Genomic DNA, 17,993 nt, shown 5'->3' with positions numbered 1-17,993 from the left:
TTTTTTCAGGAAAAAAATGGAAATCTGGGATTTGGGGATGAAATCTTTAGTTTCCACAGTGTCTGGTTGAGGCTGCAGGTCACATCCTTTGCCCTTGGTATGGAATGAGCCAATGGCCCTGGGGGCTCCCCACGTACTCGGGCAGGGCCAGGGGGATGTCAGCCATGTCCCCAGAGTGTGGCTTGTCAGAGTGAGGCTGAGACCTGCAGACGGCAGGCCTGCTCCCAGATGGACCCCTGATCCTGCACCCCACTCACTCCTCCACCCACAGCCTTGGCTTTCAACCTCAACCCCAAGGGCTACCCCTAACTGTGGAGAACCCTCCCCATCTCCCTTCCTTCCTCCCACCAGCTGACCTCCAGGCCTTGCCAGTGCTCAAAGGATTACAAAGGTGGTGAGTGTGTCCTAGCCTCTCCAAGCTGTACTGTTACACAGACCCAGACTCCCCGAAGCCCCATTTCCCATCATGTACCCACCCGGTCTCACAGGCACCCCCTCGCCTGCTGTCCTTACTCATCCACAGGGTCTGAAATCCTCCCCAGCCTCCGAGGTCAGCCCTAAGTTTGCCCCCTTGGGGTAGCTGTTATGGGTTCAGTTGTGGCTTCCAGAAAGCTATTATGAAGTCCTAAACCCCTGTCACCTGTAAACATGATCTTATTTGGAAACGGGGTCTCTGCGGAGGTCGCTAAGTCACGATCAGGTTATTGGGCTGGGCTGTACTCCAGCAGGACTGGGATCTTTAGAAGAGGAACCACAGACACAGAGACATTGACAGAGGGAAGACACGCAAGGGAAGGCCACGTGAAGACAGGCTGCAGTTTGGAGGCACGAGGGGGAGCTCCCTTAGAGCCTCTGGGAGGAACCCACCCTGACCACCCTGGAGCCTTAGACTCTGGCCTCCAGAACTGTGAAAGAACAAGTTTCTATTGTTTCAAGCCTCCCAGGTCGCACTACTTTGTTACGGAAGCTGCGAGAAACCGAGGGAGTTGACTTTTCCACTTTGAGAGGGGGCTAGGGTGGGCCGAAAAGTCCCCCGAGAACGGCCCCTGGAGCTTCCACAGCATCAGCAAGGTCGGTGGCCCTTCTGTGGTCACCGTTCTTCATGCGTGCCAACCCATTTCCCCCGTAGTCACGGGTAGCACAGCCTCTCTCCCTGATGTCTGTGCCAACCGCAACACCGACCAGGGGAACAGTGCAGCCATGGAGGGTGAGCGTGCCCATGTGCATGGGGACGCTGAGCCCCCGCCCTGCTGACCTCCAGGACTTCCTGCCCCTGCCTCCCCCTTAACACAGAGGCTGCCCCTTCCATGGCCCCCTCTCCCCAGTCACGGAGCTGCTCTGTCCCCTTCCAAGGGGACAGCTCAGGCTGCCCTGCCCTCATCCCTGCCTCACAGGTGCCACCCCCACCCCCCACCCCCAGGCACTGGGAAGGCTGAGGGGTGAGGAGGGTGGCTTTAGTACCTCGGCACAGGTGCCCATGTAGTTGTAGATGCTGAGCGGGACCTTGGCCTGCTCCCCGCGGACCACGTGGGGGGGCAGCGTGAAGTCAACAAAGAAAGGCTTGAAGGTCTTCAGCGGGGCAGGCACGGCGACACCCAGGCCCCAAGCCTCGGACAGACCCACGGCCTCACCCACCCAGCTGGTGATGGAGTCCGGGACCTGCACGCTGAGCATCTCCTCGCCAGACGGGTCACTGTAGAAGGAGGGACAACTGTGGGCCCTTCTCCGGGGCCGTGCCCAGGTGGCCAGGTGGGAATGGGGGGCTGTGCTAAGGCCTGGGGGCCCAGGGAGGCATCCCCTGCAGCTGCGAATGCAGCTTTGAGGCACCACCCAGTGTGTGACAGGAGAAAGCCACCCCTCGGCCCGAACTCATGTCATCAGAAATGCACATGGCTCTCGGGACAACCATGAACACAGGATCACCCACCACGAGGATTCAGCCATAATGACGCTGGCAGTGCCTGCCCCGCCCAGTTTGGGGGTGGTGGGGAACTGAATTGAGAGGACCTGTCATGTGGGACATGCTTGTGTCTCCCAGAAAGGTACATCCAAGCCTGAACCCCCAGTCCCTGCAAATGTGACCTTATTTGGAAACAGGGTCTTTGCAGATCAAATTCGTTAAGACAAGGTCATGCTGGAATAGGGTGGGCCCCAATCTAAAGATGGGGCATCCTTCTAAGAAGGAAACTCTGACACAGAGGAGGAAACCATGTAAAGACAGAGGTGGAGATGGGAGGGATGAGGAGCGTCAGAGCCCCCAGAGGATGGAAGAGGTCCCGAAGGATTCTCCCCCAGAGCTTCCAGGGGGAGCATGACCCTGCCCATATCTTGATCTTGGATGTCTAGCCTCCAAAACCATGAGAGAATAAATCTCTGTTGTTTTAAGTCACCCAGTCTATGGTACTTTGTGACAGCAGCTATGGGAAACTCACACAGTACAAAACAAACAAACATAAAACGTATCATCAATGATTTTTTGATTGATTGCCTGTTGAAAGAATAATACTTGGGGATATCTGTTGGGTTAAATAAAATATATGATTCAAATGAACTCCACTTCTTTCTTTCTGCCCTTTATAACCTGGCACTAGGAAATCGGAAATTACAGATGTGACTCATTATATTTCTTTTTTTTAAAGATTTTATTTATTTATGAGGGACACAGAGAGAGAGGCAGAGACACAGGCAGAGGGAGAAGCAAGCTCCATGCAGGGAGCCCAATGTGGGACTCGATCCCGGACTCCAGGATCACACCCTAGGCTGAAGGCAGATGCTCAACCACTAAGCCAAAAATCTCTTTACAAGGAAAAATCCTGGACCTGATGGCTTCACTGGTGAATTCTACTGAAACATTTTTCTTAAAAGTTTTAGAAGATATACTTACTTATTTAAGGGGGAGTGGAGAGAGAGAAAGAGAGAGAGAATCCCAAGCAGACTCTGTGCTGAGCATGGAGCCTGAGGCAGAGCTTGATCTCATGGCCCTGAGATCATGACCTGAGCTGAAACCAATTATTGAAACTTAACTGACTGTGTTACCCAGGTGCCCCAAATTCCATCAAATATAGAAGGGTCCAAAGAAGAACCCTTGTGTACTGTTAGTGGGAACGTAAAATGCTACAGCCACTCCGGAAAACAGTATGGCAGTTCTCTGACAATTAAACATAGAATTACCGTATGAGCCAGCAATTCCACTTCTGGGTATACACCCAAAAGGACTGCTGTACACCCAAAGGACAGACAGATAGCCCATTTTAAATTTAGATCCCTAGAACGAAATGCAATCATCTGGATATGTTCTGACGAGGAGTTAAGTCTTTCCCATTTCTTGTGAAAGCAGCCTGAGCAGCTCCCAGCTGTGAGCTCCCTTCTGTGATGACCACATGCCATGGCATCTCATGTCTAGAAAGGGGGCGGGGCAGCTCAGCAGTAAACCCACCCATGGCCCTGGGGGCATCTGACCTTTCATGCCTAACTAGTTTCCCAGGGCAGGCCACCATCACCTTCTACTAGTACCACTGGTGTTCTGACACTGAGCATTGAAAGGAAAAAAGCCAACAGCATCTGGCAGGAATTTGGCACAGCAGGACTTCTTCAAAAAGAACTGAAAGGGGGGAAAATAGGGAAAGGAAATATGCTGAGAAAAGCATCCTGTTTTGTGGGCAGGAGCCCGAGTCCCCTGAGGAGTGAGGGAGGCGTGGGGGGTGGGGTCAAGTTCATGTTCCAAGGAACTGTAATCGTTTTAATGAGCTCGTTCTGCAAACAGAGCAGATAGAGTTACCCCAAGTGGGAGTCATAAGAGGCACCGAAGACCCTGCATTTCGTATTTCCTGAGCAGATGTCCAGGGCTGCAGTGGGATTTGGGGCTGACTTCATGGCTTTGGGTTTTATGTGTTAGAAAAGGATGCCCAAAGTCTTACTCAGATGTTGATGTCAGATCTGAAAGCAAACCCACTGGGAATAATCTGGACTTGCCTGAGTGTCTCTGAGCCCGCAAACAGCGAAGAAAAGTCATCTTATTGTAAAAAAAAATTAAAAAAATAAAAGTTCACTGTACCTGATGTTGAGACAACGCCAAATCCATGTTTCGGGAAAGAAGGTCCTTTTCCTCTTCTCTGCTCTATGAAAAATTTTAAAAGAAATGATAAAATGTCAGGAGCATATCTTAATTCTGTTACCTGGCAGGTAAACATCTACCCAAGTAGAACATAACACATTAAGTCTTACCGTAAAGGCTAACATTCCATTCAGTTAGGATGTAGCGGGTTAATTCTCTTGGCTGCCAGTTAACATTCTACCCAATTAGGACGGAACGTGCTAATTATTTTACCCGGCAGGGTTAACATTCTACTTGAGGACTCGTAGAAGTGAGGCACCAAAGGTTTGACAGACTTGCCTTCAATCGACAGTGGCACTTCACATCCTGAGTTTAGAAGGTAAGTAGGGTCGCAGGGACCCCTCCATGTCCTCCCCTTTGCTAATTTCCCTTGCTGGGCTTGCCACATTTTTCTGCATCATGACATTGAGCTATGCACCACCACCACCCCCAACCCCTCTCTGCTTCCCAAAGAACTTTCATTCTGGGTTCATCCTCAGGAGCCTCACAGCCCACCTTCCTCAGGGACTATCTTGTTCTTCAAATAATAATAATAATAATAATAATAATAATAATAATAATAACAACAACAAACAAGCCCTACTTGAAAGTTGCAAAACTTCACAAAATTAAAAATGCTCATATCCAGGGCTCAGCGGTTTAGTGCCTGCCTTTGGCCCAGGGCGTGTCCTGGAGTCCCAGGATCGAGTCCCGCATCAGGCTCCCTGCATGGAGCCTGCCTCTCTCTCTGCCTCTCTCTGTGTGTCTCTCATGAATAAATAAATAAGATCTTTTTAAAAAACTGCTCGCATCCTTTTAACCTGCAGGACCTCTCTGAGGAATGAACCCTGGAAAGACCCATGGATACATGTGCCAGGACAGACAAATGGACTGGTTTGTGGCAGCAAATAGCCAAAAATATCAATCAAGAGTGTGGTTGGGTTAATCAAATGGTAGTACATTCATGCAGTGGGATGCTACACATCAGTCTAACGGAGTGAGCTCAGTGCCGGTATATGGAGATGGATTGGTCTCTCCGAGACTTATTGTAGACTTTATTTATTTAGTTATTTTAATTGTAGACTTTAAAAGGGAAAGCCCAGAACATACTATAGTGTTCTCTCATTGCTTTTAAAAATTATTTTATTTATTATTATTATTATTATTAATTTTTATTATTATTTAAATTTATTATTATTTTAAAATATCCTTGTGTGGGGCGCCTGGGTGGCACAGTCAGTTAAATGTCCAACTCTTGGTTTCAGCTCAGGTCCTGAGATCGAGCCCTAGGTCAGCTCTGTGCTCAGCAGTGAGTCTGCTTGGTATTCTCTCTCCCTCTCTCTGCTCCTCCTGCTTGTGTATGTGTACTCCCTCTCTCTCCCTCTCTAAAATAAATAAATCTTAAGAAAATCCTTGTATATGTACAGAAAATTTCTAGAAGGATGTCTAAGAAATTATTGACTGTGGTTGCCTCTAAACAAGGAAATGGAAAGTCTAGAGGTAGGAGAGAGACTTACATTAATTATGTAAACTTTCACACTGCTTGAAAAAATTTTAACCATTGCATATGGTTAAGAAAAATATCTTGTCCTCAGAATACAGATGCATGGATGTGTCATCCAATTATAAAAAGGCACAGACACTTCCTTTTGAAGGCATGCCTTATGCCTTTCTACACCGGGATTTACAATTGCCTTCATAGTTTGGGATTTCAGAAAATTACTTTCATACCCACTCCAGGCCAAGTTCTTGGGGTTCCTGCACACGAGACGGTCAGGGCCCCTGAGGTAGTGTCTGGTGGATGGAGGCCCTGAGGCCAGTGTTTCACCTCCCTCATCCAACCACATTCTAGAAATGCCTCCGTATGCATCCAAAGTATTCATGGTCTGCCTGTGCCATGATTTGGAGTTTGGAAGTTTGGAAACTAAGATCCTGGTTGGCCTGCTACACTCCCTCTAAGTTTGCAGCCCATGCAGGAAGAACCTTGGAGAACAAAGTACCCAGGATCTCAATCTAGATAGAGAGGGTATGAAAGATGGAGAGGGCTTTTGTGGACAAGGTCTGCCAGGGCAGGGGATCCTCTGGGCCACTTCTGGCTCAGAATAAGCGCTGAGGAGTGTGGGATCCACCCCCAAGATCTCCAGAGATACTGATACTGACCACACTGACCCTAGCCCCCGCCCCTCAGTTCTGTGCCCCTTTTGGGAGCAATGGGCAGGAGGGAGTACAGCCAAGGCCTGCCAGCCCCTAAATCCAGAGAGAGTGGGGAGACAAGGTCTTTAAAACACTTCCCCTTCCCCAGCAAGCTGGCTGAGACCTGGGCTTGAGAAGGTAGTAAGAGAGGCAGCAGGAGAAGAGGGTGAGAAAGAAGGGGTGGGGGTGGTGAGGACAAGACAGGCAAGAGGAGAAAACACCAACTCCTGTGAAACGAAGCTTTCCAGGACTCCAGGGACAAAGCCACAAATCTAAGGGGGGAAATGTGAATCCTTCTCTCTCAGCCATTGATAAGTGAGCAAGCAGACAAACAAGAAGTACGTAGGAATATGGTTCACCATCAATAGGTTTGACCTAAAGCAGGCATAGAGAGCCCTGTACAGAATTGATGGGGCCTTGGATCTTCTTTTCAAGAAGACACCAGCATTTACAAAAAGAATTGGCCACACAAAAAGCCTCCAAAGTAAGAACCAGACAACAGATAACAAATAGGTTCACCAGCTGCAATGCATGTCTGACACAATTTACAAAACATATTTAAAAATAATAATTTAAAATACCACTCTGAAAATTTAAAACGTGTCCACTTCTGGATAAGACACAGCCCCCAAAGTTAGAACCTATTTGGAACCAAGCAATAATGGAAACACTTGGGACGCCTGGGTGGCTCAGTGGTTGGGGGCCTGCCTTTTGTTCAGGTTGTGATCCCAGGATCCGGGATTGAGTCCCACATCGGGCTCCCTGCATGGAGCCTGCTTCTCCCTCTGCCTGCGTCTCTGCCTCTCTCTCTCAGTCTGTGTCTCTCATGAATAAATAAATACATCTTTTTAAAAAATAATGGAAATGCTTCACAGCACAACTCAGGTGCTGCCAGAGCAGCACTCTGAGGGAAATTCATAACCTTCAAAAGGCTAAAATGTGAAGAGTTACAATAAAAGATTGAAGAATATTACTTGGTGTTCAACTTGAAAAGGCAGAGAATTGAAGGACAAAGCCAAGAGAGAGGAGGAGAAAGAAGAGGAAGGAACAGGTGGAGGAAAGAGGTAATAGAAAGAAATTTCTAAGCAGAGAGAGGGAGCGTCAAACCCCAGCTAACCTCCTCACCCCAAACCCTCTGTCTCAGAGAGCTCTGCTCCTGATGTACCTTGCTCCCTCTGCGCCCCCAACCCTGACACACCGAGTGGGGCGCTTAAGTGCTTGGTTCCCCAGCCCACTGGGCCAGCAGGGACTTTGCCCCTAGCAGAGGCAATATCTGAAGGCATTTATGGTTGTAGCAACGGGGGGAAAAGGGTGCTATCCGCATCAGGTGGGTGGAGGCCAGTGTTGCTGCTCAGCACCTGCTGTGCATGGACAGCTCCGCCGTGGAGAATGATCCAGTCCCCAGTGTCCATAGTATGAGTTCAGACAACCCTGCAGGAGGCAGCCATTACCTGGGGGGTTGTCTGGAGGACCCCGCTGCCACCAGGCTTCCCGTGTGGGGCTGGAAGGCAGGGACAGCCTCATCGGTGTACAGGCCACCATCCTGTCGGTGGTTCAGGCTCACCAGGTTGGTCATCACCACCAGTCCAGTTTCCTAAGCAACAGACAACGCCCAGAACCCCGGTGGACAAGTGCATGTGATGGTCCCAACAGTTCCATCACTTTGAGGCTACTGCCCAGCATCACCACTGCTTTGTGGCTCAGTAGGGGCAGGGGGCCCATCCTCTGCTCTGAGCTTGGTGACATGGGCTGAAGGGATTGTGGGACCCAGTGACCACGCAGGGTAGAGCAGTGGGGAGGCCAGCACATCTGTGGCCCAGGCACAAAAAGCCACATGTATGATTCCATTTATGTGAAATGTCCAGAACAGACAAATCCACAGAGACAGAAGGTAGATTCATGGTTGCTGGGGGCTAGAGGAGGAGTATGGGGAGTGACTGCTCATGGGGATGGGGTTTCCTTTTGAGGTGATGAAAATGTTCTGGAATTAGACAGAGGTGCTGGCTGCACAACACTGTCAGTGTCCTAAATGCCACCCAATTGTCCACTTTAAAATGGTTCATCTTCCTGTTAATTCTGCTAATTGTGAATTTCACCATTAAAATAAAAATCAGTTGGCACCTTGCCTGATCTAAACCAGAGGCAGCTGACTGCAAATGTGACTGTTCTTACCTTCATCACTGCTAAATACTGGGAGAAGGGCGCCTGGGTGATGCTGTCAGTTAAGTGTCTGCCTGCAGCTCAGGTCATAATCTTGGGGTCCTGGGATTGAGCTCCACGTTGGGCTCCCTGCTTGGCAGGGAGCCTGCTTCTCCCTCTGTCCCTCCCCTCACTTGTACACCCTTTCTTTCTCTCTCAAACAAATAAAATCTTTAAAAGGAAATACTGGGAGCAACTCAATTGCAGGGAAGCCCCGTTCTGGACTGGCCAGCTCTACTTTGGGAACAAGGAATATGAGCCCAGTTGCTTGGACTCAGAGCCATCACCTCCTAATTGCAAAAGCTGCCAGGGCCCAGGAGTTCACGCTGCCAGGCCTTCAACAAATGTGTAATTGAAACATCACCTATTCCAATCCAGATATAGATACACCTGCAAATACGGGTACAGACAGATACAGACGTGTAATGTATTCTGTAGCTACTACAGCAAATGTTAATTATGGGATCTAGGTGGTGGGTATATAGGTGTTTGTTAACTTGTTCAACTTTTCCATACGTCTGAAAAGTTTCCATAATAAAAACAGGGTGTTTTAAATGATTTTAAAACTGGGATGAAAAGCACCCACATATGTGCCATGCATTCGAGTGGAGAAGTGGAGACTGCCAGCATCCTAATGTGGCATGATCTAGAATGATGCTTGTGCCTACTGCATGCCCTGGCACCCCCGGCCCCCACAGCCAGGAAGGAGGACAGATATGAGCTACGAATGTCAGAGGGGGTGAACCTGCCACCTGAGAGAGCATGGCTGCCTGCCCCCAGTGTAAAGGTTTTCCTTCCAGCAAAGCACCCTTAATGTCTTTGCTCCGTGCCACGTTCAAGTTATCGGTCGACACCCCATCTGCCTTGCAAATCAGGAGGGTCCACTATGAGCCCTTATCGGGGAGAATCAAAAACTAGTTCTGCCCCAATAAAAGTTTGGAAACTTCCACCTTGATCATTTCTATATCCCTGAGATCGTTTGTTTCAAGAAGAGAGGAGCTTGGAAGGGGCGGTGGGTCGAAGGCCACCTGTCCTTACAGCAAAGGCAGACCCGGAGTCCTTGGTGATGCCCCAGGGCCACGGGAAGGCGGAGGAGCGCCGGCGGCGTCGGGCTGCCAGTCCAGCCCACCAGAAGGACCCATCCTCCCGGGACACCCCGAAGGCATCAGAAACATCATAATCTTCCAATTCCTGGAAAATCTACAGGCAAAGGGGAAGAAAGGCTGGTCAACTGGAGGTTGCTTTTCAACCCAAACTGGCTCTCAGGGGTCTGGCGTGCTCCCATCTCACCCTCCTTGCACAAATATCACATGGAGACCATCTTAGGTGTTAGGCATGAGTGTCGTTAGCCCATTGGAAACATGGGGCAGAGGGGCTGGAGAGGTAGGATCTGGACAATGTTATAGGGCGAGAGTCTGATGAATTTGACCCCAACATCTTTCAACTCAGCAGAGCAATGATAAGGATTGGGTTTACCAGTGACAGAAAGAATCTGGACTCACATGGGGCCCTTCACTTCCTGGAAAGGGAGAGCGCCCTACCCCTGCAGCATGAAGGTGCTGGACCCTGGCGCCCGAGGGCCCCCACTCACCTGTGCCGGAGTCAGCTGGAACCCTGACCTGAGCAGGTAAATGCTCTTGTCCACCGCAGTGATGCACACACAGCTGCCCCTCGCAGCCCTGACCCGCAGGTCAACAACCTCCCCGGGCTGGGTTTCATTTGCTGAATAGGTCAGTGAAACCTGGACCCAAACACAGCAGGGAAGAAGTCAGGAGCTTGGCCAGACTCAACTGGTCCCCCCACCCCCATCCCTCTCCACCTGCCAAAGAAGCCAGCTCAGTGGGGACCCTGGCCTTGCTGCCCACGTGAGGATGAGGGCGGAAGGCAGAGTGACAGGAACAAGACTGATGTAACTAGAACATTCTGTGCTGAGGATGGGAGGGGAGCAAGGAGAAAGGGGGGGTGGGGACAGGCACTGGCTGAGGGCATGTAGCAGCCAGTTTCAAAGGATGCAGGGAGAAGGGACAGAAAGCTGAGCCCGCTGCTAGGGGCATGAATCGTGTCCCTTAAGTCTGGGACCCAATGGAGACAGCGAGGAGCTGACGGCTCTCCCTGTGTGTTCCTAATGCAATCTCCATCTGGGTGACTTTGGGAGGAGCTCCGGTAAAGATGTAATTTAGTTGCAATTATTCCGGAAGACAGGGCAGCCCTTGCAGTCCTACCTTGATACCCTCTGGGAACCCAAGTGGCAGCTGTGGACAGCCTACTCGGGGCACAGACACCCTGGAGTTCCCCCCCAGCATCCCTAGATGGTTGTTGCTGGGCCACTCCCCCAGTCGGCTCCCCATGTCCCACCTGGTTTTCAAAGAAGTTCTCAACAGCAAACTGGAGGTTGTCCGCAACCCCTTCTCCATTCTCCCTGACATAGAAGACCAGCAGGCGGCCAAGGGGGACCATGCTAGGGGTCACAGGCAGCCGGAGAGAGGTCACACACACATTGACCTCGGCTGCCGCAGCTGGAGGAGGCTCTAAGACAAGTTAGAGGTGGGGAGAGGCATGAGGACCCAGCACCCCACACTGGGACCAGCCATGCCCCAGGTTGCCCTGGGGATGACCTGGGGCCCAGCACAAGATGGGTGTTGGTCCTGGGCCGAGTACTCCTGGATACTCACATTCCCTGTTACTTCACCTAGAAGGGAAGGGAAGGGAAGCCCAAAAGGATGTGGGGATATGACTCCCAAAGCACCATCTGGGCCAGCAGTTCTCAACCAGAGAGATGCTGCCCCCCCAGGGGACATTTTTGGCTGTCATGGCTTGGGAGTGCCACTGGCATCTACGGGGCAGGAGGCCGGGCATGCTGCTCGACACTGCTGTGCACAGCATGGCCCCAACAACAGGAGAATGATCCAGCCCCAAACATTAGTAGTGCCCAGAGTGGGAAACTCTGCCTTTCCATGAGAGGGACCCTGGGTTCCGGTCTACCTATGCATCTATCTATCATCTATCTATTATCTATCTAAGTCTATGAACTATGAATGAATACGTCTATGAATCTAAGTGTGAATCTAAGTATAGATCTAGATCTACTCATAAATCCATGAGTCTATCTATCTATCTATCTCTGATTCTCACCTACAGCTGACTTTTCCTTTTAGGGACAGTAGCAATGTCTGGATATTTTTTAAGTCATCGTATTGTGTGTGAATAGGTTGCTACTGGCACCGAATGGGTGGAGGCTGTGGACGCTCCCTGACACCGTACCGCACGCCGGACAGCCCCACCACAAATGGCCTGCCTTCAGCTGTCCCCATCGCCCAGTCTGGGGATCCTGCTCTAGGCAGAAGGATTATGAAGGGGGAAGAGGCTGGGGAAGACCCAGAGGAGGCTGTGGGTCTCATGAGAAGCACATGGAGTCAAGGAGGGAGAGGAGGAAGAAGACTCCTGGTTGGGAGGGTGACCTGGGCAGAGTCAGAGAGGCCACTGGCTGATGGCAACACAGCACAGTGTGGGCCAGCACAGGGGTCCAGCCTGTGGCTGGCCTGCCCCTTGTGCCCTGCAGACAGGCAGTGAGGACAGCCTGGAGAGGACCTCTCCACCTCCAGCAGCTGCTCACTGCCCACCTCCTGGTCCGAGTCACATCTTGCCTGGGACACAAGCCCTCTGTCCTGAGACAAGCTCCCCCTCCAGGGTGAGTCCTGCTTACCCCTCCCTTCTGGGGCACCCACCCCGGTCTCAGTGGTTCTGAAGGAACAAGGAACACCTGCCTGCGACCTGGCTCACCTGTCTCAGAAAGGTGCATTAACCGAATCGGCGTCTCTGCGGCTGCCCGCCTGCTTCTCTGCTGAGTGATGTGGGCGGGCTGCTGGCCTGAGAGCACAATGTTGCCCCTCGCGGCCACCTCATAGTACAGGGTGAAGTTGCAGGGACACGTGGACTTCACGGGGAAATGGGCTTCCCTTCCCACCTGTGGAAGACAGGCAGCATGAGGGGCCCTATGTGGCACCCATAGCCTGGCACCAAGGCCACAGCCCCCACTCCAGGCAGATGGCCACTCTGGGGCCACAGGGAGGCCGGGACAGCTGAGGCAGGAATGCCAGCCTCAGAGCAGAAAACTGGGCATCCTGGCAGTGGCCACGGCCCCTGGGCAGCCTCAGCTGGCTGCTCTGTCAATGGGCTGTGGTGCGGATCGAGTGTACTAACAGTGTGGAAGCTCTCAATGAGGTGATGTGCAGTAAAAGAGTGAACCTGGCCTGAAGAGAGCTCTGGCCTTTGGCCCCCGGCTCCCCAGGGGGCATCTCTAAGCCTCTGAAATGTCCTCCCTATTAGGTATCTTTGTTTACCTGAGGGCTCAGGCCCCACCAGCTACTGACAATATGATTTATGAGGACTGCCTGGGTCACACTCAAATCAATTTGAGTTCTGGAGAGCCTGGAACTGAGGTCAGCCATGCAGATGGTCAGCCATGGCTATGTGACTGACCCCCCAATAACAAAACCCCAGACCCTGAGCATCCTGGGTCACATATTTGCTAAGGGTCTGGTATCCCGCATACATAAAGAACTCACAACTCGACAATGAAAAGACAAACAATTTTCTAAAACTTAGAAACAGCAGGAGAAGCTGAAGGAAGGATATACAGGATCTCCCTGTACTGTCCGAGCAACTCTTCTGAAAAATCTAAAATTATTCCAAAATTTAAAATTTAAAAAAAGGAATTGATAACAGATTATAACATATTGAACAATTGTTTTCAGGTCCTCAAGTCTGTAACATACTCTACACAACAACACAACAAAAATAACAGTAGGGAGGAGAGAAGGAAAGTTCTTTTTTTTTTTAATATTTTATTTATTTATTCATGAGAGACAGAGAGAAAGAGAGAGAGAGAGAGAGGCAGAGACACAGGCAGAGGGAGAAGCAGGCTCCACACAGGGAGCCCGATGTGGGACTCGATCCTGGGTCTCCAGGATCACACCCCGGGCTAAAGGTGGTGCTAAACCACTGCGCCAGCCACCGGGGCTGCCCAAGTTCTTTCTTTTTATGGAGGAACAGCAGCTAACAAATGTAGGAGGAATGAGAGAGTTCAGAACCCCCATCATGATGCCCCTATTGTGGTAACAGGTCACATGAGAATTGTCAGTGATGCTAAAGGCACAGGATGAAAGGTTGCTGGGGATCAGGACAGTGTGGCAGGGGCCTCAGATTGTCACCCGGGTGATTCAGTAGCCTCACCCATAAGGAAAAAGAGCTGAGAGTTATCAGACTCCAACCAAGGATAAGATCAGCTCCAGCAACATGGGGCCTTCTAAATCTGTGCTTCTTGACAGGATACACAAGAGCGGCACATATGTGGCAATTTTGCCTGATTCTAATTAATAACGTGGGATCATCTAAAAGACCACGGACCTAAATTCTTCACAAAAATCATGGTTATGAAAAGGCAGAGGTGGGGACTATTCCAGATCAAGAGCAACTAGGGACACAGAAGAGCCAAATGCAACACGTAAACTGATCCTGAATGAAATGCACGCACACACACACACACACACACACACACATACACACACATGCATGCGCGTTCACATAGGCGCATGCATATGGTTGCATGCTTACATGTATGTGCATCATAAGACTGTGTAGATGTAACAATATCTTGAGTTAAGACAATTTTCTTAGATGTCATAAGAACCTTGAGATCATGCTGAAAAATGTCCTTATTTTTAGGACATGTTATGCTCAACTATTTAAGAGTGAAGCATCACGATATATGTAATTTATTTTCCAATGTTGCAGAAAATGAAAAGTCTAAAGAAATGGATGGCTGAGTGGATGTGTGGGTGAATGGATGAGTGGATGGCTGGGTAGATGGGTGGATGGATGGATAGGCTCATGGGTGGATAGAGGAGTAGATGTGTGGGTGGATGGATGGGTGGATGGCTGGGTGGGTGGGTAAGTGGACAAGTGGATGCATGAGTGGGAGGATGGATGGATGGACAGAGGCAAAATATTAATTCATAAATCTAGGTGAAAGGCATATGGTTATACCGTTTTCTACGATTTCTAAGTTTGTAAATATCCCCCTTATAAAAAGACATCTAAACAAAAGTCCCCTTGGGTTTCAATGTTGGAAAAAAGAAAAGAGCAAAACCTTTCTCCTCTCCTCACACACTAGCCCCATGGCATCACGGCAACCCTAAACGGCAGGCTTGACAGCCCCCATTCTCAGAGCAGCTCATCCCTGCATGCACCTCAAATCTGGAGGAAGGAGAAGGACCCCAACATAGAGCCCAGGCTGGACCAAGCTCAGTCACTCTGGTCTCCATGCCCTGAGGCCGTCCGTACCCAGGGGGCGCCCTGGTGACAGTCATGGGGCAGGGGGAAGCAGGAGCCTGCTGACCCAACTCAGGCAGGATGGAGATGTCCCTCCAAGAGGAAAGTCTGAGTGACCCAGCCAAGTCCTCATCTAATGGGAACTGTGGCACGGCCAGCTGGGGACACAGGGCTCCTTCCCGCCCCCACAGGAAGGCAGCCAACACCAGCATCCCCACAAGGCGCCGCTGGTTGAATAGCATTACAAGAACAGCGTGTTCAGCCAAGCTGGGCACAATCTCCTCTGAGTTTCTCATTCTCAGAACCCCTGCAGAGGGCCGCTAGGTCCCAAAATGGGTGGCCCTGGTGCCAGGATTCCTCTGAGCTGCATCCCAGGGGCCCCTGGCCCGTCTGGGCAGCAGCTCTCGGAAAGGGAGTTTATGGGGCTGGTAGGGCCGGGGAGCAATGCCTGGGAGCCTGCCACCACTCCTGGCAGCCAGGCTCTGCCCTCAGGCTCAGTTAAAGGAGCTAACAGGGTGCTTCGTTATACATACATCATTCAAGAGGGGGTAAGCATTCCACAGTCCTTGCGTAGGGTTTGGTCCTATGTGCATTTTCAGGCATCCATTGGGGATGTAGGGATGTGTCCCCATGGATAAGAGGTGGACTGCTGTATATACGTGAGGGGGAAACAGCTATTTTGTTTCTGCCTGGGCAATTGATGGCCTGACAAGCTGCTCACAGCCAGAGTCTGGACATTTATATGAGGACCCAAGCTTAGGATTCTGGCCACAACTTTCTGCTTCACTTTTCCCCACGTGCCTTTTAAAATAACCCCTTAGGGTCAGGGGCACCTGGGTGGCTCAATGGTTGAGCATCTGCCTTTGTTTCAGGTCGTGATCTGGGGTCCTGGGACTGAATCCTGCATCAGGCTCCCCGCAGGGAGCCTGCCTCTCCCACTGCCTATGTCTCTGTTTCTCTCTATCTCTCATGAATAAATAAATAAAATCTTTTTAAAAATAAAAATAACCCCTTAGCACCGACCCCTCAAATGTTAGCGACTTCCTTCTCAACCACCTTATGAGTAACAGGTGCTTGCTGCCCTACTGTCTGTCTCCTAGGAAGTGACCTGGGACAGAGGACTGTCCTTTCCCCCAGGTTCACTATGTGCTCGCTCACCCCACTCTGGGATCTGTACCTAAATCTCATGACTTGACTTCCTTTGTATGTATTGAAACTGTGCCCCCAGTCAAAACAACTCCAGGGGTTTCCACTTCTCCCAACACAATAGGACATTCTGGAAAAGGCAAAAATATTAAACAGTGAAAATATGGGTGGTTGCCAGGGGCGCATGGGGAGGGAGGGATGAATGAACAGCTGGGTGGAACGCTGAAACCATTCTGTACGATACTATAATGCTGGATGCGTGTCGTTATACGTTTGTCCAAATGCACCGAGTCTGCAATACAGAGAGGGCCCTAACGTACCCTGTTATTATTTTAGTTAATAACAACACATCGATACCAGCTCATCAACTGTAACAGGTGTGCCACCCTAAGACAAGCTGCTAATCACCAGAGAACCCGCACACGGGGGACAGAGGGAGCAAAGGAACTCTGCACTTTCTGCTCAAATTTCACAGCTCCATCCATCTCCATCCATCTTGCTTAATCAGGATTGTTGAATAACAGACTGGGAGGAAGGAACACGGGACCCAGACCTAGGACTGTCTCATCTCCGTACTCAGGTGTGTCTGCAAGCGTTGGCTGGGGAAATCCGGTGCCTGCACCCAAGAAGTGCCACCCTGCGGACAGTGGGAACCTGGGCCAACAGTTGGGGGTCCCGCCTCAGGCATGGGAGCAAGTGATGGTACCGGCACCCCCAGGGCCAGGTTAATCAGGGTAAACCCCAGGCCACAGCCTAAAGGTTTACCATGATTAAATCCCAGGCATTCATCCAGAAGAATCCCCCATACACACACACACACACACGCACACACTGCTGAAGGGACAGGGATTCCTGTGCCCCTGCTGGGGCATGCCCACGTCCCCCGAGGCGCGTGCTTGCTGTTTTCCTGAGGCACCTCGTGCCAGGGGAAGGGCACACCTGAAAGCCTTACCTGCAGGGGGTGGGGAGGTGGCTGCAGCTGCAGATAGCACTGGCTTGGAGAGTACCAGCTGCTGAGAGAGAGATAGCTGGGCAGGTACTGGGCCCCCACAGGCTTCCCCTGGAGTGCTGTCACCTTGGTCTGAAGAAAAGAGGATATTTGGTTAAGGCCTGGGTGCTTGGTGGAAGAAGGGGGTCTTGGGGAGGCTTCTGACTGCCCTGGCCTGCGTCAAGACCCTCTTATGCTCTAATTTCCCTTTGGAGACCCCCTTTCCCCAGTTCTCAGAGAATGGGGTCCAATGTGCCTTAACGCAGTGTTCCTCGGCTCCAGGAAACAAGGTCCAAGACTGGTCACAGGGTGTCAGGGGGTGGCTCCAGCAGAGGCAGGTGACTCATGTGGCCACCAAGAAAGTTCTATCACAGGCATGTTAGGAAGCCCTCCCCATCCCTCTCTCTCTCTCTCTCTCTCTCTCTCTTTCTCTGTTTTGCCAGTGGCCCTGGTGGCTTCTCAGAGGGGATAACAGCCTGGGAAGTGACCATAGAGAGGGTGGTCAGGAGAAGGAGTGGCCATGCAGGACAGCATCCCCGGGGCTCTGCACCCCGCTCCTCCCTCTGTGTGCACCCAGTCCTGCCTGGGTGCTTATACTGCTTTTGCTCCTTTGGGGTTTGAGCTTGTCGCCTTCTCTTGCTGCTGAAAGAGGATAGACAATACAAAGGAGAGGCCAGAAGTGCAGATCTAAGACTTCTGGGAGATCAAGAGTAAAGAAGTCGGGGACTACTGGGTGGCTCAGTCAGTTAAGTGTCCGACTTGATTTTGGCTCAGGTCATGATCTCAGGGTCCTGGGATCGAGCCCCATGTTGGGCTCTGTGCTCAGCGTGGAGTTGGTTTGTCCCTCTCCCTCCACTCTTCTCCCGCATGCACATGCTCGTGCTCTCTCTCTAAAACAAATACATATTTTAAAAAATAAAAGTAAAAAGTAAAATAAATAGAAAATAATTAACACCTGCAATTAGTTTTGCTTTTTTTTTTTAAGATTTTATTTATTTATTCATGAGAGACACAGAGAGAGAGGCAGAGACACAGGTAGAGGGA

The 17,993-nt window shown here is 50.8% G+C and overlaps 1 protein-coding gene across 9 annotated transcripts in view; it reads right to left on the bottom strand.

Moving 5' to 3' along the window:
* CPAMD8 (C3 and PZP like alpha-2-macroglobulin domain containing 8) overlaps positions 1–17,993 on the bottom strand; it is a 76,025-nt gene that overhangs the window by 37,360 nt on the left and 20,672 nt on the right. For 8 of the 9 annotated variants that reach the window (XR_013358057.1, XR_013358058.1, XM_077859504.1 and 5 more), the window contains 8 exons: positions 16,914–17,042; positions 12,266–12,449; positions 10,841–11,013; positions 10,077–10,226; positions 9,524–9,685; positions 7,738–7,880; positions 4,055–4,117; positions 1,462–1,693 (listed from right to left, as the gene is read on the bottom strand). Coding sequence is in view for 7 of the 9 variants with exons in the window: in XM_077859504.1 (XP_077715630.1) it covers positions 1,462–1,693; positions 4,055–4,117; positions 7,738–7,880; positions 9,524–9,685; positions 10,077–10,226; positions 10,841–11,013; positions 12,266–12,449; positions 16,914–17,042 (1,236 nt within the window). In the remaining 2 variants the exon portion in view is untranslated. The remainder of the gene's footprint in view (positions 1–1,461; positions 1,694–4,054; positions 4,118–7,737; positions 7,881–9,523; positions 9,686–10,076; positions 10,227–10,840; positions 11,014–12,265; positions 12,450–16,913; positions 17,043–17,993) is intronic. The other variant, XM_077859505.1, reaches the window with a different exon arrangement.

Source organism: Canis aureus, chromosome 19, assembly GCF_053574225.1.
Source record: "Canis aureus isolate CA01 chromosome 19, VMU_Caureus_v.1.0, whole genome shotgun sequence".
NCBI lineage: Eukaryota > Metazoa > Chordata > Mammalia > Carnivora > Canidae > Canis > Canis aureus.
Note: the sequence above shows the minus strand (reverse complement) of the source record. Positions and strands in the feature narration are given on the sequence as shown.